Source organism: Mesocricetus auratus, unplaced genomic scaffold (genome assembly GCF_017639785.1).
Source record: "Mesocricetus auratus isolate SY011 unplaced genomic scaffold, BCM_Maur_2.0 Super-Scaffold_100004, whole genome shotgun sequence".
Lineage (NCBI taxonomy): Eukaryota > Metazoa > Chordata > Mammalia > Rodentia > Cricetidae > Mesocricetus > Mesocricetus auratus.
This window is the reverse complement of record NW_024429189.1, coordinates 29,736,404-29,763,183: the sequence shown is the minus strand read 5'-3', so window position 1 is coordinate 29,763,183 and position 26,780 is coordinate 29,736,404. Positions and strand designations below refer to the sequence as shown.

The following is a 26,780-nucleotide window of genomic DNA, read 5'->3' as shown; positions in this document are numbered from 1 at the left end:
GCACATCTGCTGGTGCACCTATGGAAGACTTTATCATGTGTAACTGCGTTGTAGGATACATGCAAATTAAGTTGGATAATGCCAAACTATGTTCTGCGTGGATAGCTGTACCAACTTATGCTTCTCCCAATAACCAATACTCTTGAAATTTTCCCTTCTCCCTCCTTCACCAGATCTTATTATTTTTATAGTTCTTTCTTTTTGTCAGCCCAGCAAAAGAATAAAATGGTACCTTATTGTAATTAGCATAATAGTAGTTGAATCTCAATATCTTTTCATATGTAGGTTGAGCATTTGTTGTTCTTCCTCAGTGAATACATATTCTTTAAAAAAACTTATTCTAACAAGTTATTTCTCTTTGTCATATTGATCCTGAGAAGCTCTCCACATATTATGCACATTAACCTCTTGCAGTTATTTGTAAAAATAATTGATATTTTGTGACTCAATTTCTTGCTCCTTCTACAAACCAAGAATCTCAATAATCCTGCACCCCTTCCCCCTTGTGAACCTTTCCCCACATTAGGAAGCAGTAGCTACCCCTCCATATTGACTCCTAACAGCTTTGCAAGTTTGGTTCTCACAGGTACTCTTCAATGCAGCTGGAGTCTCCCTACCTTGATAATTTCAAGCTAGGACATTGATTTCCATGTGGATAGTCAATTGGCCCAGAATCATTTATTGAAGGTTCATTCTTTGCCCACTGCCCTGTAATACTGGCTCAGTCATAAATCAAACATCTATATAAGTCTGGGTATGCTATTGGGCTCTTGAAAATGGACTGGATTTTCATCATCCAGGAGGAAAAAAATAGTAAGTAGAACAGTTTAACTTTGGCAATTTCCTGTGTCTTTCAAACCAAGACCTACTGAATTCTTTCTCAACTTATTTCTCTTCAGTCAGTCACCTCTCTAAAACCATTATTCCTAGTCTCCCTGGGCCCCCTAATACATCAGGGCAGTGAGTTTTTAACTTTAAAAAAATCAAAGCATTCTCATGTTGAAACAATATGAAGAACATTTTTAGTTCACCTAGTTAGGCTATATGTGCACCACTCTGACCTGTAGGTTGGCATTAATCTCCACAGTGCCCAGCATGTGACAGAAACGAAGTAAATTTAATTTCCTTGTGAGGTTTTATATGGATGAATAAGGACGTACATGAGCTACCTCCTGACATGTCGGAATTGTGTTCACACGAACTGCATCTATTTCATTTTTGTCAAAAAAAATGTATGGCCTAGAAACTTGTCTAAATCATATAAAGATAAGGGTTCCAGCTCTCTGTCTTATCAATTTTGAAGAATGTCTTAAAAAGTAGTCATATAAAGATGTGACTATTGAAAAACATCATGCATCTCTGGATTTACCGTGTGCTGAGAAGTGACTAAAAAAAAAAAAAACCACAAAGCAAAGCAACCGAGTTCTGCTCAATAAATGTTTTTTTCTCTTTGCCTTTTATCAGCTGTGCAAGGACACCAACTTAGGGACATTTTCTTCCCCATCCTGTTGTACATTTCACATTGTCTCTTTTTAAGCTAGAATATAAAAGTCTTCTGCAGGCAACTTCAGGGACCAATTAACTCCATTAAATTATATCCAGTTATGTAGTGAACTGAACCGCTGCTCGTCTGGGGCTGTCTAGAGTTGAGACAATTAGGAGATGGAGAGAAGCAGAGAGATTGATTTTATGTGTCACCGAAGCACACTGCAACAATATGCCAGCGTGACTTTCAAAATGGCCTTAAAATATTCCAAACTCAGGGAGTTTCCTTGCTCCTGAGTGGGAGTTGACAGACTGTCTGGCAGCATTAGAAAAGGCAGGGAGACGCTGATGTCTATATTGTGTCCTCTAATAACATTCTGCCTCTTTTCGGCATCTTCCCCTTAGAAGGACCAGCCAGTTTGTTGTGAGACTTTGTGTGCTGTGTGTGTGTGTGTGTGTGTGTGTGTGTGTGTGTGTGTGTGTGTGTGTGTGTGTGTGTGTGTGTGTGGTCTTCTCTACGCAAAGAGCATGATATCACATCTGGGAGAACTAAACCGAAGGACACTAACCTTCCCAAGGTCACTTAGAAAATTAGTGCTGTGACCTGGTGTGTGGGTGGAATAGAACCCAGGTGTCTTGGCTCCAGTTTTGTGGTTGGGCATGAAAGGATTTTCCTTTGTGGGGGGAAAATAACCAGTCAGGGGATTTGGGGGGAAGTGAAAGATTAATCTGATTTCCTATCCCTCCCTCCCTTTACCTCCCTTCCTCCTTACAAAAATTAAAAACTCGGGAAAGCTAGAGGGCAGTTCTTAAGCAGGATCCACCAAACCGACTCTCACCCCGGACACAAAGCGATCGCCGCTCCCAAGGATTTCGTGCCTCTTCTTGAGAGCCTGGGAGGTGAGGAGTGGTTGGAAAGTCAGCCCTCACCTCCAGCGGGTCCCGGGCTCGGCTGCTCCCAAGCCCCGCCCCCGACCGCCCTTCCCCCGCGGCCTCGGCAGCCAGCCCCTCTCCCCTCTCGCTGTCGGGCGCACCCACCCCAGATGCCGCCTGGCACCGAGAGCAGCCGCCACCGCCGTACTTTCCACTTGTATTGATCACTCCTAGCTCGTTTCCACTTGTATTGATCACTCCTAGCTCGGCTCAGCCTGCTCCCGGAGCGCAGCGCAGCCAGCGCGCCAGCCCTTGGCAGCTCGGGCACAGTCGGACTCCCAGAGGAAACTCCTTGGGAGCGCCCTGTCCGGGGTGTCCTCTGCGCTCTGCAGTGTCTTTCTGACTGCCTGTAAGGAGGAGGAGGAGAAGGAGGAGGAGGAAGAGCAGAAGGAGGAGGAGGAGGTGGAGGAGGAGGACGTCGTCTGGTCCCGGTTGGGAGGTGGAGCAGCGGCAGCAGCAGCCGCCGAGGCAGCCGCCGCCGCCGCCTCCGGAAAGGGAGAGGCAGGAGAGAGATTGGGACTTGGAAACCCCAAAGTGTCGGCGACCCTGCACAGCAGGCTTCCTTCCAGCTTCATGGGCAAAGTGTGGAAACAGCAGATGTACCCTCAGTACGCCACCTACTATTACCCCCAGTATCTGCAAGCCAAGGTAAGGAGGAGCGGGGAAGGGTCGCTGGAGGAGGGGACCGCGGAGGCGCGCGCCGGGCTGGTCTGGGGAGGGGCGCGCGGCGACCCCGCCGCCCCCGGGCGCAATTGCTGGGGTTGCTAACTATAGCGCTGGCCTGGGCAGAGCCGGGCTGAGCGCGGGGCGGCGGTTTCCCGGGGAGCCGATCCCGGCGATCGGGTTACAGAGAGTCACGGGGGGGAGCGACTAGACAGGAAAGGACCGCCGGCCCCTTCCTGGCCGGCGAGGAGGGGAGGGTCTCTCGGCCTCGAGGCACTCCTCGTCCAGCTAGGGCTGGCGGCCGGCCGACGCTTGGGGCCCGCGGCTGGACCTGCTGATGGCACGGCTTTCCGACCTTTCCAGGGCCTCGCCCTATGGGCGATAACGCTGGGGTCCTCGGGAGTGGCGCACAGCCCCCCGCCCCGCCCCATGGGATTCCCCTCCAGCTCCCGCGCGCGCGCGACGAATGTGGCCGGAGGGCGCCGGACCGTCTCCTCCCCGCCTCGGGCCCTGCGCGCCCGCCCCTTGCCTCTGATCTTTGTGCGGTGTGGCACTTCACCTGGTTACTGATTTCCACTTTTACGCTGGTGTTTTGGGTAGAAAAGTGGCCAAAGTTCATTCCGCATTCATTGATGTCCCTTTTAATCTTTTCTGTAGCTTACGTAGGAGGGACAATGGGCAGATCTCGACGCGTAGAAAGAAGTGACTTTGTATTTACTTTTCTTTTTTGTTGGTTTTTTAAACTGCCTTTATATGTTTACCGCAGAGTGGTTTCCAGTTCTGCCCAAAAGTGGACTCGGCACACTCTGGGGTAAGGAGAGCTGATGACATGTAGCCATAGAAATCATGGCCGGCTTTCCAGGGACCCCCGGGTACTTTGTTGATGGGCTTATGCTTTTTTTACGATAACAGTTCCATGCCACCCCCTAAACTAGTTTTAAAAATTATCTGGGTTCACAGAAAGTGCATTTTACCGCCATGGAAACATCTGCCGCAATTACGGAAGGCAAAAGGTGTTGGTGGGTACACTAGCCTCCTTTGGCAGTTAACACCTAGTATGCCCTTCTAGATCACAAAAGCATCAGGTATGGATGTGGTGTGTGCACTTTTATTTTAGGGAATTACTTGGAGACAGATGGGCATTTCTGACCTGGTACTAAGAGTCTATGATTCAACCTTGAAAGCCTCCTGCCTTTCAGTGCGTGTGGTCTGAGTTGTCCTGTACCTACAGCATACCATAGTGTTTGTCTATGTGAAAAGGACTTGTCAGCAGAGGCCAGAAATTTCTCAGCACTCAACGGCCTCCTTGCTGCTCCCTCATAATTCCCTCTTGCCTTAGATCACCAAGGATGGTAAGGCACTAGCAACTGTGAGAACACCACAGTTGCTATGTGGTTGTCATGCCATTGTTTTAAGAACTTGAGGGAGATGCTTGCTGCACTGAAGCTGTTCGAAGAAATTTTGTAACGCAATCAATGTGCTACCTTTTAAATGTGTTATATATTTAATGCACTTATTTAAATTATGCAGCATTTGGGTGCCTGAAGGACAGCCTATTCAACACTTAACTCCATGAATAATAAATACACACATTCAGGTGAAGAAGAAAAAAAAAGTCATGTTTCTATGCAACATTTACCTGAGTAATTTTTATGTACCATTAGTAAGTTAGAAACCAAGTACATAGCATTTAATATAGCTAATGCAATGCCATTTGGCTTTTTTTGCCCTATAAATAATTGAAGAGAGAGACAAACGGCAAGAGCCTGCTGGAGTAATTAGGGCTGGATCCCAGGAAGCTTTAGGGCCCATTTTCTGAAAGTGTGCTTCCTGCATAAAGCATTTAATATTGATTTGTGTTACAGTAAATGACAGTCTCAAGGCATATTTTGCTGTTTCTCCTGTGAAATCTGAAATCCTATTACCCTGAATCCCTTTGTTTCGGGAGAAAGGTGCGTCCTCACTTGACCTATATAAAGCGATGTTTTAAAAGTTTGGTAATTAAATCTAAACTCCCTATTGTAAAGGTGTCATAATTAGTTCAGAAAGGAGCATCTCCAAAAATACAAAGGGACCAGATGCAGATTTTAGACAACAGAGTCAGAGGCGGGGACATCCACCTACCTCCCTTTCTCCTTTCTGTAGTCATTGGTGAGATGGTGGCAGTGAAAGTCACTAAGAAACATGGGGACTTTGTTTGGTTTCTAGTTTGATAGCAAGCATGAGAATCTGTTGTCTACATCAGGGCTGGTGCTTGCCTGAGTGTGTTCTGACCTTCTTGAGATAGAATACATCTCGGTAAAGTACACTGACGTGTTTGGCTATCTAGTCCCAGCTGTTGTGAACTTCCGTTTGAAAGCGGGGTCAAAAAATAAGGAGTGGTCTGGTCATTTAAAAAGTGACTTTAATTTGTGATTATGAAGCAGATGTGGTTTCATTGGATCATGAAAGAGTAGATGGATCTGATGCATTTCATCAGAGGAATAGAGGTGATTTTAAAAAGTACTTTAAAATGAGTTTTATTACCACACTTTCAAAAGTTGCATGTGGTGAATGCTTCTTGTGTTAATCTAATCACAGCCTGTTTGGGCAAATTTGTTTTGAAAGATGCTCGCATAAAATACATCAATTCTTCATTTTGCAATTAAGAAAATAACACTTGGAGCCCACAGCAGCTTTGGTGTGCATCGAGTTTTGACAGGAAGAAAACGTAACATCTACATGGAGCATCTACATGTGAGGCAACTGAGTAGGCTGGGCATGGATGGATGAGACAGAATTTCCATTATGCCTTCGCCTATGGTGACACGGGACTGAAGTACCCAGATTTTACCCCGTGTGGGGTGGTTTTGTTTGTTCTGTTGGCTTATTTCTCAGTCAGTGCTGTCTTATTCTAGCAGGTCTATTTTATCACCTGGCACATTCATCCTGAAATAGCCATTGATGGAGCTTTGTAAACAAAGGCACACACTGTTCTGAAGACCATTCCAGATGTTCAGTGACTTAGGTGATATTATGAAAAGTTAAACTTGTGCTTCAGTTTTTAGCTGTTCAGTAAAAAGAAAAATTAATTAACATTTTAATGCAAAGATTTGTATGTACAGGTTGTCAGCCCATGGCTATAGGGATTTCATGTCTGTACAGGCTAGTGTACTTGAGGGACACTATAGCATGCATTAGTGCTGGTGTGTGTGTTTGAATGTTTATGGGGTACAATACGTAATCCTCTTTTGAAGAAGGAGAAGCACAGGTTTTTCTTTATTTAAATTGCTTTCTGGATATTTTGTACCAGTTGAAGGCATCATGACACATATAATCTTTTTTATATACCTTTGGTATATAGTTCTCTAAAATATATCAAAAGCTTGTATTTTTGTGTATAACATTGTTTTCTGTACTAAAGAAATACTTTATACTGAAATGTTTATTCCTGAAGGAAAATGTAATTTTGTTTTAAGATGATTTTTGAATAAATGGATACCAAAGAATGTATCTTAATTCAGCATCAAAACCTGAGAGATAATAAAGTAACTTGGAATTACACTAATAAAGGCGGCAGGGACAAAACAGTTCTGAACTCGACCTCGTTCAGACACTTAGTCATTTCATTGGATTCTTAAACAGTTATTTGTCTGTAGTCAACAAATGCTGTGCCAAACAACCTGATTCTTCTAGAACCTAAGGTCATGATTCTTACACGTGTAAGTGCAGCTGTAACAAGCCATGGGTGCTTTGCACCTTAAGATGTACCTACTTTACCTGGGCATGGTGGCAGGCGGAGGCAGGCGGATCTCTCTAAGTTCGAGGCCAGCCTGATTTACAAAGCAAGTTCCAGTAATGCTAGGGCTACACAGAGAACCCTTGTCCAAAAAAAAAAAAAAAAAAAAAAAAAAAAAGAGAAGTACTTGCCTTTAAGTAAAAGTTGCTTAAATGTAAGCATTTCACACTGATGCATGAACTTGATTTTCTTGGTGGTGTATTTTGAGTATCTAGATACGGAAAGAAAGACTCAAGGTTATGGAAATGTTAAAGATGAAGTCACATATTGTAGCACCCTTTCTTTTAGGGATCTTTAGAGTTTTGCAGAATGCAAATTCGAGACACATATTATCTCTGTTGAGAATGGAACCTGAAGCTACCAGAAGAGAGTAGGGGAGGATGTCCGAGGGAGGAGCATATCCTTTTGCGTCACTACTCTGGATACACGTCCAGTTTTTGGCAGTGCTGGTTTGGGGTTCAAATTCAAATATAGAGGACGTCTATGTAGTACATTTGAAGTGTGTGTGTGGGGGGAGACTTTTACTAATATGCTACTGTGGCTGTGGTTTGCTTAATGGTTTATTGAAACTCTGAAGTTATTCCAGCTAACCTGATGGGTAATAGAATTTAAAGGTATAGATCTTTTCGCTAAGTAGAAAATATCCCCTTTCATGTTATGTAAGGACAAATTTCCAAGGAAGCAAATCGTAGTTTTTTTCTGTATCATATTATCTAATAAAGATACATGAAAAAAGATCTATCTAGAATGGAGAAGTTAGTGTTCTATAAAAATGACATGAGCAGCTAAGAGTTTGTTCATTCTCATAAAGGAGAGGGCTTTCTTATCTAATTTGTTTTCCGCTGGGTGTTCACGGTTTAACTGGTTTGTTTGCTCCAAGCACAGTGTCACAACCCCTCTTCAAAGGCACCACGGCTCCCCTGGTTCCATGCCTGATTTCCCAAACAGTAGGTGCTGAATGAACTAGTGTCATTCATGGGGCAGGTGGGGAAAGGGGAATGCAAAGTTATTTTAGGTCAGAGAAATTTTGTAAACACAAATCTACAAATGTAATTCAGTCTAATTTTCTAATAAAATCAGAGTACAGTGTGCTTTGTATTGTCCTTTACTTTGTTTCTGTAGTGAAATTTTTGAAATGATTTGTGATTTAGTAAGAACCCTAGAAAGAATTATATATTGGTATGGTCAATAATTTATGCCATCAAAAGTTCCTCTCCCTTCTCCCTCCCTCTGTCTCTCTCTGTCTCTCTGTCTCTGTCTCTCTGTCTCTGTCTCTCTCTCTCTGGATGTGTGCATGGGTGATCTACAATAAAGAATATGGATGCTAGCAAAAATGCCACTGTGGTACATTAAGGAGCTCTCACACAGTGACCTGGCAGTGCAGCCTTCTGGGCTTCTGTCATCAGCCCATCCCTTTTACCAACCTTGCTTGAATTTTTTTTTGCTTAAGCTTCCAGAACATTCCTTTTTGAAGTATAGTTCAGCCTTAATGAAAGCATTTACTCATCTAGTAATAGCAACTAGCTAACATAAACTAAGGCTGAAATGCCGAGAGTCATAGTTGTTTCTCACTGTGTAATCCTAAACTTGGCGTTTGTCTATCCAGCTCTTACATCCAGAAATATAGCTTTTATCTCGTTCATTGTGATGGTTTAATAAAAATAACCAGAGAATATATCAAGTTGTCTTCAAGTGAGGGAACTTTATTCAATGAAAACCAGCTTATTTAAACACAATGAATGATGTGAGTTATTTAAATGCAGCACCATAATATTTGGTGTAACATCAAGGTAAATATTCAAAAGTTGAACATTGGACTTAGGGATGTTGTGCGGGGTAGATTGAAGTGCTCTTGTTTCTTTGCTATCTCATTTTAATGAATAAATAGTGGAAGATGTAGAACTTGGCAGTGCTTCATGAAAACATTCTTTAGATGATACAACTGGGAGTTTCGCCATGTGACACACAGAAAATAGTCTCTTAGAACAGCATGTGCCAGACACACACACATGTACACACATAGACACTCACAATGCATGCACACATACGTACACACACAGACATATGCACACAGACACAGACAGATACATAGGCACACACATATGCACACAAATGAAGACACATACATATGCATGCACACCCAGATTTGATATTGGAAAATGAACATGCCTGAGTCTAGTAGGTCTGAAGGGACAATGGAAAGGGAATGTGGTAGCCATGCCAACAAGAAACGAATGTACCCCAAATCTAATTGCCATGCAGACAACCAACCAATCATAATCCAAAATCTAATTCCTTATATTTGCTTAATGTAGCTAGTCTCCTCACCATAATTATATGGACATTTTAATTATTTGACTAATCACAAGAAGGTAAGCATGTTGAAATGATGAGAGACAAACAAAAAGGGATTAGAAAAGGAGACACTGGTGTTTTGACCTCTTGTCATAGCAAATCTAGTATAGTGAGCATTGTTGTTTCCCCTGTGTTATATTTTAGCAAAATCTTAAATGGATGCATGTGTCATTTTAGAAGATGATGAGCAAGGAGAGTCCTTTGGATAATGGCTAAAAATATGTGTTCTCAAAGAGAAATTGCATGCATGCTAATATGTGGCTAACTGGCACTGTAAGCATGCAAAATCATCCTCTGGTACATGATGCCCTACATGGCCATAATATATGCATCCTGAAATTAGGTTAAGTTTTCAGCTGGTTGCCTGTTGGTAAATTGTAAGGCTCACAACAGAGTAAAACACTTTGCCCATCTATTGTGTTCCTGAGTGAACCCAGGATTCATCCTCTACAATTGACACGAGCAGTGGGCTGTCTGCTCCCTGATTCTAGTACGCTGCAAAACACCAGGGAAGACAGGACAGGCATAGTGTAAGAAATAAAAAAGGATAGTTGTAAACCAGCACACTTGGACAACAGCATTTCAGCCAGTGGTGACAGAGTGACAGAGAAGGTACATGGGATTAAAAAGTTACATGTGTTTTGTGAGCAAAAGTAGAGTTCCAGAAGAAGCTACAACTAATCTGAGAATTTTGGAAGGACATTGGGCTTTAAATAAATGAATGGAAATTTCTTGAGTTAATCATCAGCTTTATCTTATTTTGTTCTTTTGCCTTATAATTCTCTTGAGGGCATTTCCAATTTTAAAAGAATTACATTTTGTTGTACTTTATGTTAACACTTCCCTCAAAATTCCACACTCAATTACTTTATTTTACATTATTTCCAGTTTTATGCTTACAAATACCCTGCTAAACCAACCAACCTATTATTGCTGTGGGCAAGCTGGTAATGTAATCTCTAAATGATGACATAATAGGCATACAGAAATGTTATTTATATTGTTATATTTTATTTAAAGTACTGTTTATTTCTCCTAGCTCATTAGCCACACTTAGGAAAAAAGGAAGAAAACAAATTTGGGGTTTTCGATGTTCCTAAATAGATAGATCTTCGCCTACACTTTAGGCACCGATGACGTCCAGTGTAAGCTGGCATTGTTGAAAGATTTTTCAAAATTATTTCTAATCTTCTGTGAACAGTCATTTATGGTGTCAATATCTAACTTTATTTAAAAATGAGCTGTTATTCGCCTCTGTAAATAGAACCAAATGCTGTCGAGTCATATGGTCTTCCGCTTGCCTCTGTATGGGATCCAGAATCCATCCTTCCTCTGGCTGCTCCCTGGACATGTGTTATACAGTTGGGGCTCCTGGGTCCTAGACAAAGAGATTTCAGGGAAGTGTTTTTATGCAATAAAATGAGATCATTGCATAGATGCCATAAGTCATTTCACTGTTCTGAAGGACTAATTTTTCAGCTCTGCAAGAGTGGGCTCATTTTACAAAGTGCCAGTTTTACTTCCTAGGAGTTGAAAAGTTGAATATTTAGAATGTTACAATTGGGTAGATGCCTGCACTGGCTACTGTCTTTAACCTGAGATTCCTGAGGGGAAAGGAAAGGTTACCAAAAATAAATTTCATGTCATAAGCTTACGTCTATATTAGCCTCAAGTATGCACATCCCCTTCTAGGTTGTTCTTGTTTGTTTGTTTGTTTGTTTTTGTGGGTTTTCCCCCAATTTTAATGATTTCACATGTGTGCACAAGAGATCTTCTGGTAAGTGTTTGCTTACCCATAGAACCACAAGAAATATCTTTATAGTTTGTGTTATAAGGTGTCAGGTAAAGTGTTTGGTTATACAGAAAAGTAAATTTTATTAGAAATTTGTAATACTGTTAACATTACTCTTCTCAAGAGTGCTTTGGATTTGTCATCAAACGAAAATGAAGGGTATTATGAAAATAAACATTTTCAAGAAAAAAATTACTTTCAAGTTATTAACCACAATACTCTTAAAAGGCTCTTGGCCTCCTACATAGCACAGCTTTAATTAATTCCCTTGTTTTAAACATGCATGTCTTAAAAGAAAGTTCATGTGATCATGTGCATACTTCTATTAAAAAAAAAGAGAAAGAATTGGTTTTTAGACAATTGATGGATATCGTCTTCATTCTCTATTTGGTTTGGTTTGTTTGGTGATTAGATACGACTTAATTTATTTTCCTTTCTTTCTTTCCTTTTTTTCTTTTTTGTTTTTTTGAGACAAGGTTTCTCTACAGCTATGGAGCTAGTACAGGAACTCTCTCTGTAGACCAGGTTGGCTTTGAACTCACAGAGATCTGCCTGCTTCTGCCTCCCGAGTGCTGGGATTAAAGGTATGAGCCATCGCTATCCAGATGTGAGTTGAATTTCGTGTGTGTGTGTGTGTGTGTGTGTGTGTGTGTGTGTGTGTGTGTGTGTACACCAAAGTCAGAGGATGACCTCAGATACTGTCTTTTGAAACAGGGTCTGCCATTGACTTGAGCTTGCTGACTAGGGTCACTGGCTGACCAGGAAGCCCCAGAAATCCCCCTGTGTCTTCCTCCCCAGCCTTGGGATTACAAATGCATGCCACCATGTCCAACTCTTTTTTTGTGTTCTGCAGATTAAACTTGGGTCTTCACGTTTGTGTGCTGAGTTCTTTCTCCAGCCATACAATCAGTTTTATTCACATTTACCTTGCCAATTGGTGACCCCAAACTGGAAACTCACATCCTTCACAGAGTCATTCTTAAAAGTAGAGTTCCCCAACCCATGTGAACCTGTACAAGTAATCTACATTATGTCACTAACAGGTCTACACTACTTCCATCATAGAATCCAACCCCCAGCCTGAGGATGCTTCTTGGAGAACAGGATGAGTGCTAAGAGTTAGAATCCCTGGGGCTCATCTTTACCTTCTCCAGGAGTGGAGGTAACTTGGTTTAGAGTTCCAGAATAGGACTTTGATCTTTTAGGACAGTGGAATGGGCTTCTAGAAGATGAGAGATGTGGCTCATGATATCAGATAAGTAAGACATTTGCAAGAGCAGCTGTTGATGGTGGAGTTTCCAGCTGTGATCAAGCCCTGGGGGCCCTCCTCACTCCTAGGCTCTTCACTCTCCACTTTTCTTGTTCTAGACTAAGATGATCTCGGGTTTGCTAACTTCTTCCCAGTTAAAAAAATAGCAGCCCCAAGCAGAGTACTGATAGTCTTTTTCATCCCCAGCTCATATTGATTCATTTTTAAAGCCCCCCATTCATCCTTTAGTGCCTTTTGACCTGAACAAAGCAAATCTGGCATGACTGCAACAAGGAAACAAACACCAAGTCCCAAACTATCTAGTTCCATTGTTTCTTTTGTTTTCACCCTGGTTCTTGGAGGGCTCAGAACTCTGGGAGAACTGTGAACCTTCTTGAGACACTATGTGCTTGTATTTCCTTTAGTTTTTTACCTAGCATCTCCCTTTTGGAGCACAGATCAAGAATCCGACCCTGAAAGGAGAACAAAGAATGGAAGAGCCCATGCTTCAGAAGACCTCTTGGCATTTTGTTTGTGGACTGTGGCCCCACTAGCTTCCAGTGTCAAGAGCTGGGCAAACCAATGTTTGGCAGTCTTGAGGGGTTTCCTTCCTGCCTTTCCCTCAATCCCTGCCCTCAGCTTTTCTTCCTACACTAAGAGCTGAGCCACTGTGGCCTGACTTCTGAGCAAATGACAGGTATGGTGCTCTGGGTAGACCCCACCGTGAAGACACAGGGAAGCTGCTTTCTCTTGGTCTGCCCAGATCTGGCACCCAGTGTGCCCACCTATCTTTACTACAAAAAGGCTTTAATGCTACAGGTTATGACTAAGAATTTGCAATCTACAGTTACTCTTTGAATTGTAGTTTTCTTCTGATGTGGAAATTTAAAAAACAATTTTAATTGGTAATTTGTAAGTGTTACACAAGCATTGATGTGAGGTCAAACTTTGAAAAAGATACATGAGATTATCATATTATAAACTATTTTAATGACAAACGTAAATTTTTAATGAGATTATAACTTAAGTATGCATAATCAAATGGCAGGTTTACAGGTTTTTCTTAGTCAACAGTAAAACTTAAAGCCACATATAATAATTTTTATTAAGTATTTCAGTATTTACTCAACAAATAATTACAAAAGAATTCTACCTATTTTAATTTTGAAAAAACTTAAAACATTGTGTTTCTTATTTGGTAGCAGTTTCCCAGATTTTGTTTTAATAGCAATTAAACGTTGATTTTGATTTTTGTTTGTTTGTTTGTTTTCTTTTTGAGACAGGATTTCTCTGTGTAGTTCTGGCTGCCCTGGAACTCACTCTGTAGACCAGGCTGGCCTCAACCTCGGAGATCCTCCTGTCTCGGTTTTCCAAGTGCTAGGATTAAAGGCGCGTGCCAACACCACCCAGCTGATTTTGACTTTCTTTTTTTTATGTAAATCAGACCCCCCCCCAAAAAAGAAGAGTTGGAGATGATGTTAGGTAACACTTATCCTCATCTGTGTCTGTCACAGAATTCAGATGTGCATCGCAGCTGCTCTGGGTGGACCGAGGAGCATCCTTTAAGGCTACAGAATTTGATTTGACTGGGGCTGGGAGGGGATGTGAGATAAGTGCACTGTGATAGTGATCTGTGTCTGGGCCCTGATGAACAGTAGCTTTCCAGGGCTGCCACAGCACCTTTCTTTGTTTCCTGTTTTTGTTTTTGTTTGTTTGTTTGTTTTGCCTCTGAGATACTAACCTAGTTAAACCGAGCAAGTGGGGTTTTTGTTTGTTTTTCAATATGCAAATACCACTGTCTCCCTTTATGGGGGAAATACAACCATATATTTAAATATATATATATATTTATATATATATATATAGGGTATACTGGAGCTACATCTCTTCTCCACAATGCTAGCATATTATATAAAAATCATCCAGTTGAAATCGTATACATGGAACTAGCTGGCCAATTTAATTAAACTGGACAAACACCTACAGAGTAGGCATTGTGTCATACCCTGAAAAGTATGAATATGTAATAAAGACATGATTTGCAACACAGTGAGATAACATGATTAGTTAAAGATTTGCATTGAGATAGAATATCTAGTACAGTGAAATTTTATACACACACACACACACACACACACATTAAACAAGTAGTCTTATATAGTCACATGACAGATCCCTAGGTGACAGCATAACATTTCTAGCTCCCCAAAGTGTCCTCATTCCACCCATAGCCCATCATCCATCTTCTGCCTTTGAAGATTGTTTACCTGTTGTTATACTTCCTAAAAATAAAATTCAACCATCTATCTCCTCTTAAGTGTGTCCTCTCTAGTTCATCATTGTTTTGGTTTGACTCATTGGTGTTATTATACTGAAGTGGTTCTATTCCATGTTGTAGTCTATCCCGGATAGACTATGTTTTATTTATTCATTCTATTATTCATGGGTGTTTGGATTATTTCAGTTTGGGGCTATTTTGCATTAAATTGCTATAATTATTGTTGTTCGTATCGTGCCTTCAATGCATTACTCTTAATAGTGGAATTACAGGTTGTGGGAATGCGTGTGTTCAGCTTTAGTAGATATTAACAGCTTCTGCCAGCAAAGCACAAGAAAGCTAGCTGTCCTGCACTCTCACGGATACTTGGTGTTTTCAGTCTTTTTATTCTGTCCTGCTGGCTAGTAGTCCCCTGCTTCTTCCCTCCTTCTCTCCTTGGCCCTTCCTTTTCCCTTCCTCCTCTTCCTCCCTCCTCCCTCCTTTTCTCCTCCTCCTCTGTTTTTTTTTTTTTTTGTTTGTTTGTTTTTTCGAGACAGGGTTTCTCTGTATTGTTTTGGAGGCTGTCGGTCCAGCCTGGCCTCGAACTCACAGAGACCCACCTGCCTCTGCCTCCCAAGTGCTGGGATTAAAGGCGTGTGCCACCACCGCCTGGCTGTTTTCTGTTTTTTAGGATGGTTTTGAACTCCTAATTTCAAGTACGAGTCACCTTGTCTGGCTTGTCATAAAACATATCGCTTAGTTAGTGTCCTCTCATAAAGTCTGATTCAAGTTTTCTGGTCACTTTTTAAAAATAGCAGTTTAACAGTTTCCTTGGCCTATGATACACATCGCATACAACCACTTTTCACTTCCTTTATTACTGGGTTGCCTTTGTATTGCTTTGTGGGCTTTAAAAATATATTCTGGAAGTCATCTTTCATTGGACATATATGAGGGTATCTCTTAATTTTCAATTTTCCTGTTCTGTCTTTCTGACATGGTTTAATAAATGGAAGTCCCTCATCCTAATGACGGCCCATTTGTCAGTTTTTTATGATCATTGCCTTTGGTGTCTCAAGGCAGTCTCCGCCGCTTTGAGGTCACCGGGGTAGTTTCCTCTTTCTGACTAGAAGCATTACTTTGTTCCCCAAACTCAGCTCTGCAATCCATTTCTAATTAGTTTCTGTATATCATATGTATAAGCTCAACATTTTTCCCATCTGGGTGCATAATGACTCGGCACCATTTGTTGAGAAGACGTTTTCCGTTAGTGAATGTCGGCGTTGCTTTTTAAGTCAAGTGATTGCGTTTGTGTGGGGTGTGTCTGCATTCTTGTTTGGTTCCACATTTAGCCTTGTGCCATACTTCATTGTCTCAATTACTGTAGCCATACTGAACATGTATACTGTGCTACAGTGAACCAAACCAAGCCTTCTACATTTCCTTACAAATTTCAGTATCAGTTTGTCAGTTTTCCTTCAAAAAGAAATGTGCTACAATGTTAGAAATTAAAATGATATGAAACCCCTTTAGAAAGGAAAAAAAATCAATACTACTGCAGGTGTGATGACTTTTTTCTTGAAGTGATGAGAGCTACAGAAGGCTATTCTTAACAGTTTTGTTGACTAAATGCATCTACTGATTTATCTAAAAATGTATAGTGTGATCGTTGTTGGCATAAACGGTAACTAAAATAATTTCTTTGAAGAGAGAGTGAATAATATTGATTGCCGAGAGTCAAGATTATATTTAAAAGGCAGCTTTCCATGGACACTTATCCTTTAAGAGCAAATGGCATCCTCTGAATTGCTCATTTATTCTACCCAAGATATATCCTCCTTTTGCCCTGATTTCTCTTGGAGGCTTTATTTGGTCTGGTCCTGAAACCCTGCTGCCACATCTTATGCATGTCTATATGGGCATAATAATACATAGAACTCAATTATTTTTGTTTGGAAAATTTTTGACATCCTTTATGATTCTTTTAAATAGGTGTCTGATAGAGTGAAAACAAAATCTGGGGTTTCTACTTCAGTAGTAACTTCTGAACAATAGATCATGCTGCTCTCTGGGCTTTACCTCTTTCAGAAACTTTTCTTAGATGTTCCAAAAACTTTACATATATGTTTTTCTTGCCTTATAAAGTTTTAAGCTTTGATTATTGCCATCGTCAGCCAGCCAAAAACAACCATGTAGAATCTTCAAAGCATATTAGTTCTGGCCTAGGTTGAATGGGTGGTTGAATAGATGATTTCTGAAGTTCCTTTCAACTTTAAGATTTATGATTCTGGGAATTTATAACATCCAAGAACCACAAAATGCTAGAATTGGAAGGAACTTGAGGACCATCTGGTCCAAGGCTTCCTTCTGCAGACAAGAATGGCTGTACAGAGTGGAAAAGCTAGAGAGGCATGCGGTAGGGGTGGCAAGAGAGCCTGAGCTCAGGGATGGGTCTGAGCTCAAGTGCCATGTCCAAGAAGGAAGAAGGAGACATTATGTGAGCTTCAGGAATCACTCCAGGAAACCGATCACAAGTGTCATGAGCCCGTGTCAACAGGAATCAGTAGTTGTTGATATCTGACGTCATCCTGCAGAGAAGGCTGGCTGGATTGCCTCACTTCTTTCTACCAGCATGGGCACTTCTACTTTGCTGGAGCCAGACTCTGGAACAACTCTGATTTTGTCAAGGGTTTTTGTCCTGTTACGGAGTAGCTGAGAAGTTTATAGTGGGGTCTACTCATCCTCTCTATAGGTCCTGGACTATATGTGTGCTTGTCCTGGTTCTGGGTTCTTTATTAACCATGTTCCTAAGGGGGTTTGTTTTCATGCTTGCAAGGTAGACCCCAAACTGCCTCATCCTGACTTGTTTCTACTGCCATCAGTGACTTATTTAACTCACGTGGTCCACAACAATCACAACCCCTCCTCTATCTCTTAAGTTTCCTTGCCATCTTCCCAATGGAAAGCATGTTCTTAGGTCAGCCACTACACAGTAGCCTCTAGTTTTCTCACAAGATACAGTGTTTGGTTGAAAGGAAGGTGACCCAAGACACACTATCTTGCAGTAGGACTTCAGGATCAGTTTTAGCTAGGTGTATGAATAACCTTCGAAAGACAAAGACAGCTTTTCTTTTGTGCTCTTTGGATATAAGTCCTCCATATGCCAAACTAGCTGTGTGCTATGCAGTAGGGGAATCAAATACAGAGGCTGGGTTATATTAAGTAGACAGGAGCAACATCATTTCCACGATGACCGAAAGATCCACCAAGGCCTCCTTAGTTCGTATCTATGCGTCAAGATTATTACAGGCCACTGACTCTTTGGCACAACGTATAATTTGGAAGTTGGACCATCAGGAGGTCTGATTAGTAAAGGCTAATTAGAGATGAATAAAAATGGGAAAATCTTTTTGCAGTAATTGAAGTTCATTGGAAAAGACGAGTTTATTATGTTCGACTGACCCTCATCTTCGAAGGATGACATAAGTGAGTCAACTGTGGCTATTTTGATTACTTTCACTTGCTTATTTTTCACTGTTTTGAGCATCTTCTGCCTCAGACTTTGCGTCATTCTCGAAATGTGGGCAACAATAACTGGCAAACTCTAGAAGCTCCGGGAACTGTCAGAAAGGGCTGTGGAGCAATTTCAAATCCCGTTATCTGTAATAGAGCCAAGCTGTGCAGACCACTGTTATTTGACATGTATCATGGGCAGGCAGACTGCAGTGTTTAAAGGATGTGGAGAAGCACTCCTGTGTAGACAGTTGAGAGAACCTTTTATTATGTAGTCACTGACTCCCTGGGCTGAGGGTCTTCTGCGTTAAAATAGAGGAGATTGCTGTTAACACGTGGAATCAAGAGATTTTGGTGTTAATTGTATACATGTGTAAATAAATTTTTTCTGAATCTTTCTGAAACACAGCAGTAGCCTTGCATTTGGATTTCTTTATTTAATCTTCCTTTGTGAAGTCTAGTCATGCTTGCCACCTTAGAATTTGAGTACATTGTCTGAGTCAGAAATGTACATAATCAAAGAGGGAATTAAAGTCTGCAAGCCAAGTGAAAGTTCAGATCAATAGATGGAGACATTCCTTTGAACTAATGTTTTTTATGAGATTTCATGTGTTTTGGTTTTTGCCAGTATGTTTTCCTGTGTACCAAGTGCATGCAGCACCCACAAAAGCCATTAGAGGGTGGAAGAGTCTCCTGGAGCGAGTTACAAAGGGTATTGAGCCACCATGTGGATGCTGGGACTCAAACCCTGGTGCCCTTAGCTGCTGAGTCATCTCTCCAGCTCCTCCCTTGAATTATGGGACACTTCCTTTCTCAGCCAGTTGACCTCCTAGCTTGCGAGTTCCAGTCCTTTCTCCTCACAACATTTCTCCATGGGTGCCTAAACACTCCTGAAGAATGAAACCTTATACATAGGAAACGGAAAAACTTGGGGGACATGGGTTGATTCATTTAATTTTTTTCTTTATCTTACTTTCACTTCATTAAGACCATATGTATAATAAATCTATTTACATTGGGAACATAAAACATTATGAAGTTATACATATATTTTATGGGTTTAATTTATCATTTTTATGCTTTTAAGGTTTTTTTCCCCTTTCTTTTAGTGTAACAGGGTCTTGTTAGGTAGCTGATGTTAATCTAAACCTCTTGACCCTCCGGAGTCCTGGGGTTATAGGTTTGCCTCCAATGCCCAACAAGAATGAAAGAGTCTTAAATATAAGAAATATTTTTGCGCCTACTATAATTACTTGGGTACTTAATGAGCTTTTTTGGGTTACTTAAGAGAAACAGGAGCTTCCAAGAGATTTCTGTGTGGATGGCATGCATCTACTTCAAAAGCACACGTGATCAGACTAAACCTGAGCTCTGAAGCTAAGTTACCTAAGTGGTGTAACCAGCACAGAATTTTTCCGTTAGGTCCAATCCTTGTGTCCTTACAAAGATCACTGCTGTTAAGCTCCTTTGTTTTTGTCACACATGTGAGTTCTTTATAAAGTACAAGGACAAGATGATCGATGACTATTGTAAAGTAAATGCAGTTGGTTCATCAGGGTGTAGTGGTGTGTATCCATATTCCAATTTCTCAGGAGACCCAGGAAGGAGGCTCAGTTCAGCTCAGGGATCCAAGACCCTGGGTAGACAGCACTGCAAGAATGCCTCTCAAGCAACAACAAAAACAAACCAAGTACAGTGGTCCCTTGGCTTCTGTAGGAGTGGGTTCCAGGCACCTCTCCCCAACAAATACCCAAGTCTGGGCTGCTTGGGTTGCTTGAGTGGAATGCATTGTATTTGCATATGACCTACACACTTCTTCCAATAGTATTGAAATCGTCTCTGATTACTTATACTACCCATTACAAAGCGAATGATGTAGAAGTCATCGTTATACCATATTAGTTTTTATTTGTATTTTTATTATATTGTTTGTTGTTTTTCTCCCCAAATATTTTCAGTTATGGTTGATTGAATCTGAGGATGTGGAACCCTCAGATACAGACAGCCAACTGTGTAGCTTTTGTATGTAGCAATAGAGGGGCATTAAAATGAAAACATTTAGTATAATTTTTCAGGTAACACATATGAGGCATTATTATTTAACATTTTAAACAATTGTTTTGAAAGTTGAAAAAAAAGAATAAAGGGCTAACTGCATTTCGAAAGTCTGTTTCTTAGAATCACTTATAGGTTGTTAAGCTAGATCCTTGCTTGACAAGAGATAAGTGACGCTATGAGTTAAGTGTAGGAAACAGGCTATACTCATTCTTGGTGGGGAAGGAATGGTTACAGAAGACTATCTACAAAGCATCCTGGCAAAACTTAGGCAATCCAAAACAAGTAATGGCATGTTCTGCAAAGAATATGTAAAGAAAATTAAATTTATTTATTACTACTTTTCTTGATGGATAGTTTTGTTTCTTTTTCTTAACAGTGCTAATTATTACCTTCTAAAAAGTATTATTGCTCAAGGATCATGAAGACATAGTGAATAACCTACTGTGCACAAAGCATTTGATGGGCATGTCACCATCAAGAAAGGATAACTTTGTAAGAAAACTAGCTGTGGGTTGAGCTGTGCCTTGCTTCCCACAGTAAAACACCAAACAAGTGTTGGCATTGTATTTTGAGGTGACATTGTAAAGTGGCATTGGAGAACTTCTTATGTAATTAGTCATAGAGTCAGTGCAGTTCTCTCTAGCAGAGCTTCAGAGTGATAAGAACATTTTTTGCCTGTCACTAACCTCTGGAGACTGTTAAGCATTTGAAGTTGGACTGGTTTGACCCAGGGATGAAAGCTTTAAGTTTTAGCCTCATTTGGCTCTTGCATGGGACATATGTGGCTAGAAAAAACCCATGTACACCAGGACTTCCTGATTTAATTTTTGTGAATCCATTTTGAAATCAGGAGGTGGATCCTGCGGTTTCAGGTTTTCCAATTACTAAACATGCTGGTGACCAACATGCAAAGGGGAAAGAAAAAAACTGATGACAATGATCCTAAGCCGTTGGCTACTCAATGCATAGGCCAAAAGTATGAGAAGCCTTTCGTGTATGTAGTACATGGTTAATAAAGGTAGGTATATTTTTTTATGCTGAGCTATAATTAGATCACTATATCCAAGTTTCTCATCATTTGAAAGGCTACCTTAATTAAAAAAGAAAAAAAGCACTTAGGTTGCAAATGTACATTTCTGTGATGTAGCTTTCTGGACATTCGATCCTTCCCACACTAGCTGCTCTTTAGAGTAGGCAGCTGGTTACAAAGAATGAAGATAAGAAATTTACTTTGTACACAAATGGAAGAAAACATGGCAGATATGATATAAATATGACATAAAATATTAGCTATATTCACCTTTTTTCCAAGATTCTGGCATCTAATAATTTTAGTTCTTAGCTGTTTGTTCATTTTCTTTGGCTTAATGGTATGTTATGTAGATCATCTTGAAGATGATGTCTTTGAACCTGTTATGAATGTTCTAATATTTTATCTTCCCTTTTAAAGTCTTCAGAAATCTGAAAAAAAGTAAATGACACAAAGCTCACGGCTGTTTTGTAAAGAAGCATATCTCATTGCAAATATGAAGTAATTTCTGTATTGCAAATGAAAACTGTTTTGTGCATGTATAGCCCATGGCCATTTCCTGACTGCTCCTCTTCTGTTTGAGCCTGCTACTTGCCTAACTCTTCCAACCATACTTTAGTTAGCCTATTCTTTAAACATCAGGGTTAGATCTGAGATTTTTGCCTTTTGAAAGGTCTGGGCTGGAGAGATGCCTCAGAGGGTGGAGGTGCTCACTTTACCTAGTTGGATCCCTAAGACCTTCATGGAAGGAGAGAACCAACTCTTGCAACTTGTACTCTGCTCTGACTTATCTACAAACACATGACAAGTATATTTCCAAACAAGCTACCCCCCCATACACACATACTGAGAAAAAAATAGATCAAGTTCTAATATTTATCGTGACACATTTCTAAAATATCTCTTGCTGTACATACTGAAGAATTTTTTTAATTGTGTGAAGCTGACATAAAATTTACTACTCTTGGGCCGGGCGGTGGTGGTGCATGCCTTTAATCCCAGCACTCAGGAGGCAGAGGCAGGCGGATCTCTGTGAGTTCGAGGCCGGGCTGGACCGATAGCCTCCGAAACAATACAGAGAAACCCTGTCTCGTAAAAACCATAAAAAAAATTTACTACTCAAGCCACTATTGTGTTTATGTTTAACTGGCATTCAATATATTGCCCAGGCTGTGGAATCATAATTTAAGAATGATTTTCAATCTTAATTGTGCAAGGTGATGTTTTTGATTTCATGAGATTCTTTTTTCCTCTTCCAAAAAGAACAGCAGCAATGAAATTTCCCAAGTCCCAGTTCATCTCAGTGTGGAGACACTGCTAAAATTCTATCAAATGACATTTGCATCAATCTTAAACACATAAAGAGTCTCCCTGAAAAAGACATCTAACATCAGATGTCACTTTAAGCGAGAAGATGCTGCTACTTTCCTTCTTCCCATTAGTCTTTTGAAGGGATTGTGCCAGAAACCCAGTGACCCCTGTTGTCCAGTGATAGGCTGTGCTGAAGGGTGTCCCCATTTGCAATACACCGGCCTCACTTTGTGACTCGTATTTCTTTAGTGTGGTTTTCAAGTGAGTATAATGGTCTTTGTTCACTTAATTGAGTTCTTGAGATGATAATAATACAAGAATGCAATTTAAACATACTTTTACATGTGATAACACACATAATTAAATTACATCGATTTATGAAAATGTAAAGGTAAAGCTACCTTCCGTAACACAGATGCAGGTTACCTGTTGCTACAGTAACTAGATAAACACTAATAGAGCTCAACAGGTATAAAATTATTACATAAATAACACTGAAAAATTTTCATAGGATTCTGTAAGATAGGTATCTGAGTAAAGAAAGAAAAAGCTCATACCAGTAGGTACCATATAAACTTCGAAGGGAGGGAAGCAAATTATAGTCTCAACCAGCTACAACTCCTATGCACAGGAACAGCAACCTGAGTATCATGGTAGCACTAAGGGTCTAATAGTGGCACGCTTTGTCGGTAACCAGTACCTGGGCCTAGTGAAAGCATGGGTCTTGGAGGAGAATCTACAACTACTATTTTAGTAAACGAGCATAATCCCCAGCTACATTTTAAATATTTATCCTATACCCATGGATGAGTATCGTTCTCATCCCTCTCAAAGAAACTTCTCATAGCAGAAAAGGACAATGGATCACAACACAGAGAAGAAGACACTCTACGGTGCCCAGTCCCAACTGTAACATCTACAAAATAACACTTGCACCTAAGGCACATTTATTGCTCAAGGATCATGAAGACATAGTTAGTGAATAACCTACTGTGCACAAAGCATTTGATGGGCATGTCACCATCAAGAAAGGATAACTTTGTAAGAAAACTAGCTGTGGGTTGAGCTGTGCCTTGCTTCCCACAGTAAAACACCAAACAAGTGTTGGCATTGTATTTTGAGGTGACATTGTAAAGTGGCATTGGAGAACTTCTTATGTAATTAGTCATAGAGTCAGTGCAGTTCTCTCTAGCAGAGCTTCAGAGTGATAAGAACATTTTTTGCCTGTCACTAACCTCTGGAGACTGTTAAGCATTTGAAGTTGGACTGGTTTGACCCAGGGATGAAAGCTTTAAGTTTTAGCCTCATTTGGCTCTTGCATGGGACATATGTGGCTAGAAAAAACCCATGTACACCAGGACTTCCTGATTTAATTTTTGTGAATCCATTTTGAAATCAGGAGGTAGATCCTGCGGTTTCAGGTTTTCCAATTACTAAACATGCTGGTGACCAACATGCAAAGGGGAAAGAAAAAAACTGATGAAGATGACAATGATCCTAAGCCGTTGGCTACTCAATGCATAGGCCAAAAGAATGAGAAGCGTTTCGTGTATGTAGTACATGGTTAATAAAGGTAGGTATTTTTTTTTATGCTGAGCTATAATTAGATCACTATATCCAAGTTTCTCATCATTTGAAAGGCTACCTTAATTAAAAACAAAACAAACAAAAAACAAACCAGCACTTTAATTTCTGGAGAAGGGATGGAAAGATTGTAAGAGGCAGAGGAACAGGAAGTTTGCTCTGAGATTGTGTCTCCTAGAAATGTCAGAGAGGCTACACCTATGAAGTTTTATCAACATAGTTGCCTTAACAAGACCTAAACAGTGTTGACAGCACAAAGGACATGCTGACATGGAGACATGGAAGGGGGAAAGCTTGGGAGGCCTCAACCCTAGACAACTAAGGGCACCTGGGGAGTGATGAGTGGATAAAATGATATCTTCCTCATGGAAGGGTCTCCCAATTGGTTATCCAATACTGAATGGTCAGCTCCCAGATCATATACATACAAGTAACAGATACATATATATGTATGTTACAGATATATATATACATATATATATATATGTATATGTATATATATATATCCACAACTAAAGAAAAGGAGGCCATGGATTTGAGAAAGAACAAGAGGGGTGCATAGAAGGGATTGGAGGGATAAAACAGAAGGGGAAAATGATGGATGTAATTATATTCTAATTAAAAAATAAAAAGTCATTATAAAAATGAAAGACAGAAAAAACTTAGGCTCCAGAAGAGTAGTCAAACTGTTTGAATATTGCAAGAGAGCTGAGGGGTGTAATTCTGCATTGCTGAAAAAGGGTTTTCTGAGCAGGCTGTTCGGGTATTTTATACCAATTATGTGCAGCTATTGCTTTGAATAATTTTGCTGCCCTGCTGAGATTTCCTTTTTACAAACCCTGGTGCAATTATAAGATGGGAGTCTGGAATGTATAAACAGTGTCCTTTGAACAGTAAATGAGCTGCATTCTTCTAAACTCAAGGGTAGGAATGTACTACCTCTTATCCTGTGGTTCTCTGTCTTCTTAATCAAAAGCTCAGAAGCCAGTGTGGAGTTCAAGAGTGTATAAGAATTGGAATTTTTCTTCAAATACTTTAAAATAATAAATTCCATCAAATTAACAAAATCTTGAGGTTGCTCTAACATAATAGCTGGTACACTTAATTCCATTTTGTGCAGCCAATGCTCAGAAATCCTCATTGGTTTTGTTCTGTTTCCAACCTCAACACAAGTATCTGTAATAGATTACCTTCCTCCATAGCTTTGAGACAAAACACTGCACCAACTCGGTGCACTTGGGGGGAGAATGACACCCTGAGAGCATAGCATTAGGCTGACTTTCTAAATACCAGCTTGTTTTATGTGACAAAGCAATGTGCACTAATCATGGAAAACACTGTATAAAACCCTAAAGAGAAGTGAACTGTCACTTGAAGTTAACTGTAAACAGCCTGAACTCCATTGTGTTACAGAACTTCCAAACCTCGTGCAATGTTTACAATAAGGTTTGGAGAGTTGCCTAGCATTGAACTATATACAATTAAGCAACATGGTTGAACGGCCCTTTATGCTAGCCCTGCCAGAAGACTGCCAGCATGCTCACGTGACCATCCAAGGAACTCCTAACATAAACAAGAATGTAGAACATTGATTTGTAATTCTAAGTGCATGCAGGATTTTATTTTATTCAAATAAACCCCCACGGAAGCTAATGATAGGAATAATAGGGATCACCAAAAGGGACTTACTTCTTTGACTATCAAAGGATGTATTACTTTCGTTTGCAACTGAGCCTAATCATTCAGCTCCCTGTATTTTTGTTTAAGCTGAGATCAACATAGGAGACTGTATTTAATTAATTACAAAATGAATTTTGTTTGAAAATAATACTGGAAAGAAATACAAAAGAATACTTACTGTGTGCTCCTTCCAAGCTTCTCTAAAAAGAGCTGGTCGACTGTTACAGATAAAAATGAAACAAAACCCTGACCCATCAGTTCCTGCCGTATATAAGAAGTTAGATTCGACCAACTTAACAGTTAAAGCTAGCCCAGATGGGTTGATTCCTTGGCATTGATGGCAATGATAGGAAAGAAAATATACAATGAAGTTGATTTATTTATTTTATTAGGAAAGTGGAAATACATAAGGGATTGATTTATAGTTCTGTCATTCAGAAAATAAATATATATATGTTAATGTACCTATTGAGTTTTCCCTGAAGTATTTTTCCTGTCAGTTTCTCTGGGATGTTTGGCTTTGTAATTCTGAAAAATAGTTCATATTGGCACCCAAATGAAGCATGGCTCTGTTGCTGACACAGAAAGGCAAAAGCCTGACTCTATACAAGTATGATCTGAGCTCACTCTAGGCCTCTGGAGCCATTGACTCCAGCTGTTTCTGCCTCTGGTTTCTAGTTTGTTGTCTAAAATGAGGAAATTTGTTAAGCATGGTAATAGAGAGCTTTGAGCTGCTAGATAAAAAGTTTGCCTGTTTTATATATATATAAGTCTACTGCTCTGAAATGGGGAATTTGGGGCATTTTTGCTTGTCATATGTCAGAGCACCTCAAGCTATTAAAAGATTATCCTTTGTGTGTAACTTTTCAGTATAAAGTGGAGTCTTAGCTTCCCTCTATCCGCGCCCTGAAACTCGCAATTTAGAGTCTGTATTATAAACAAGGTTTTGTCTTTCAATTTCTCTACGTTATAGATCCTTCTCCCCACTTCTCAAAATAGCTAATTGGCCACCACTTTTCATTAAAACATGTGAAAGTCTGTATTGAATTAGACAAAGGATTTCCTGGGCAAGGGGTTGTAGGTCTTTGTGGA

The 26,780-nt window shown here is 40.3% G+C and overlaps 1 protein-coding gene across 7 annotated transcripts in view; it reads left to right on the top strand.

Moving 5' to 3' along the window:
* Window positions 1-2,839: 2,839 nt before the first annotated feature.
* Window positions 2,840-26,780, top strand: part of Rbms1 (RNA binding motif single stranded interacting protein 1) — a 210,195-nt gene continuing 186,254 nt past the window's right edge. For 3 of the 7 annotated variants that reach the window (XM_005068999.4, XM_021226578.2, XM_040745436.1), the window contains exon 1: window positions 2,841-3,066. In XM_005068999.4, the coding sequence (XP_005069056.1) occupies window positions 2,992-3,066 (75 nt within the window). In that variant the 5' untranslated portion in view covers window positions 2,841-2,991. Of the gene's footprint in view, window positions 3,067-26,780 lie in introns of all 7 variants that reach the window. The other 4 variants (XM_005069002.4, XM_040745438.1, XM_040745435.1 and 1 more) reach the window with 3 other exon arrangements.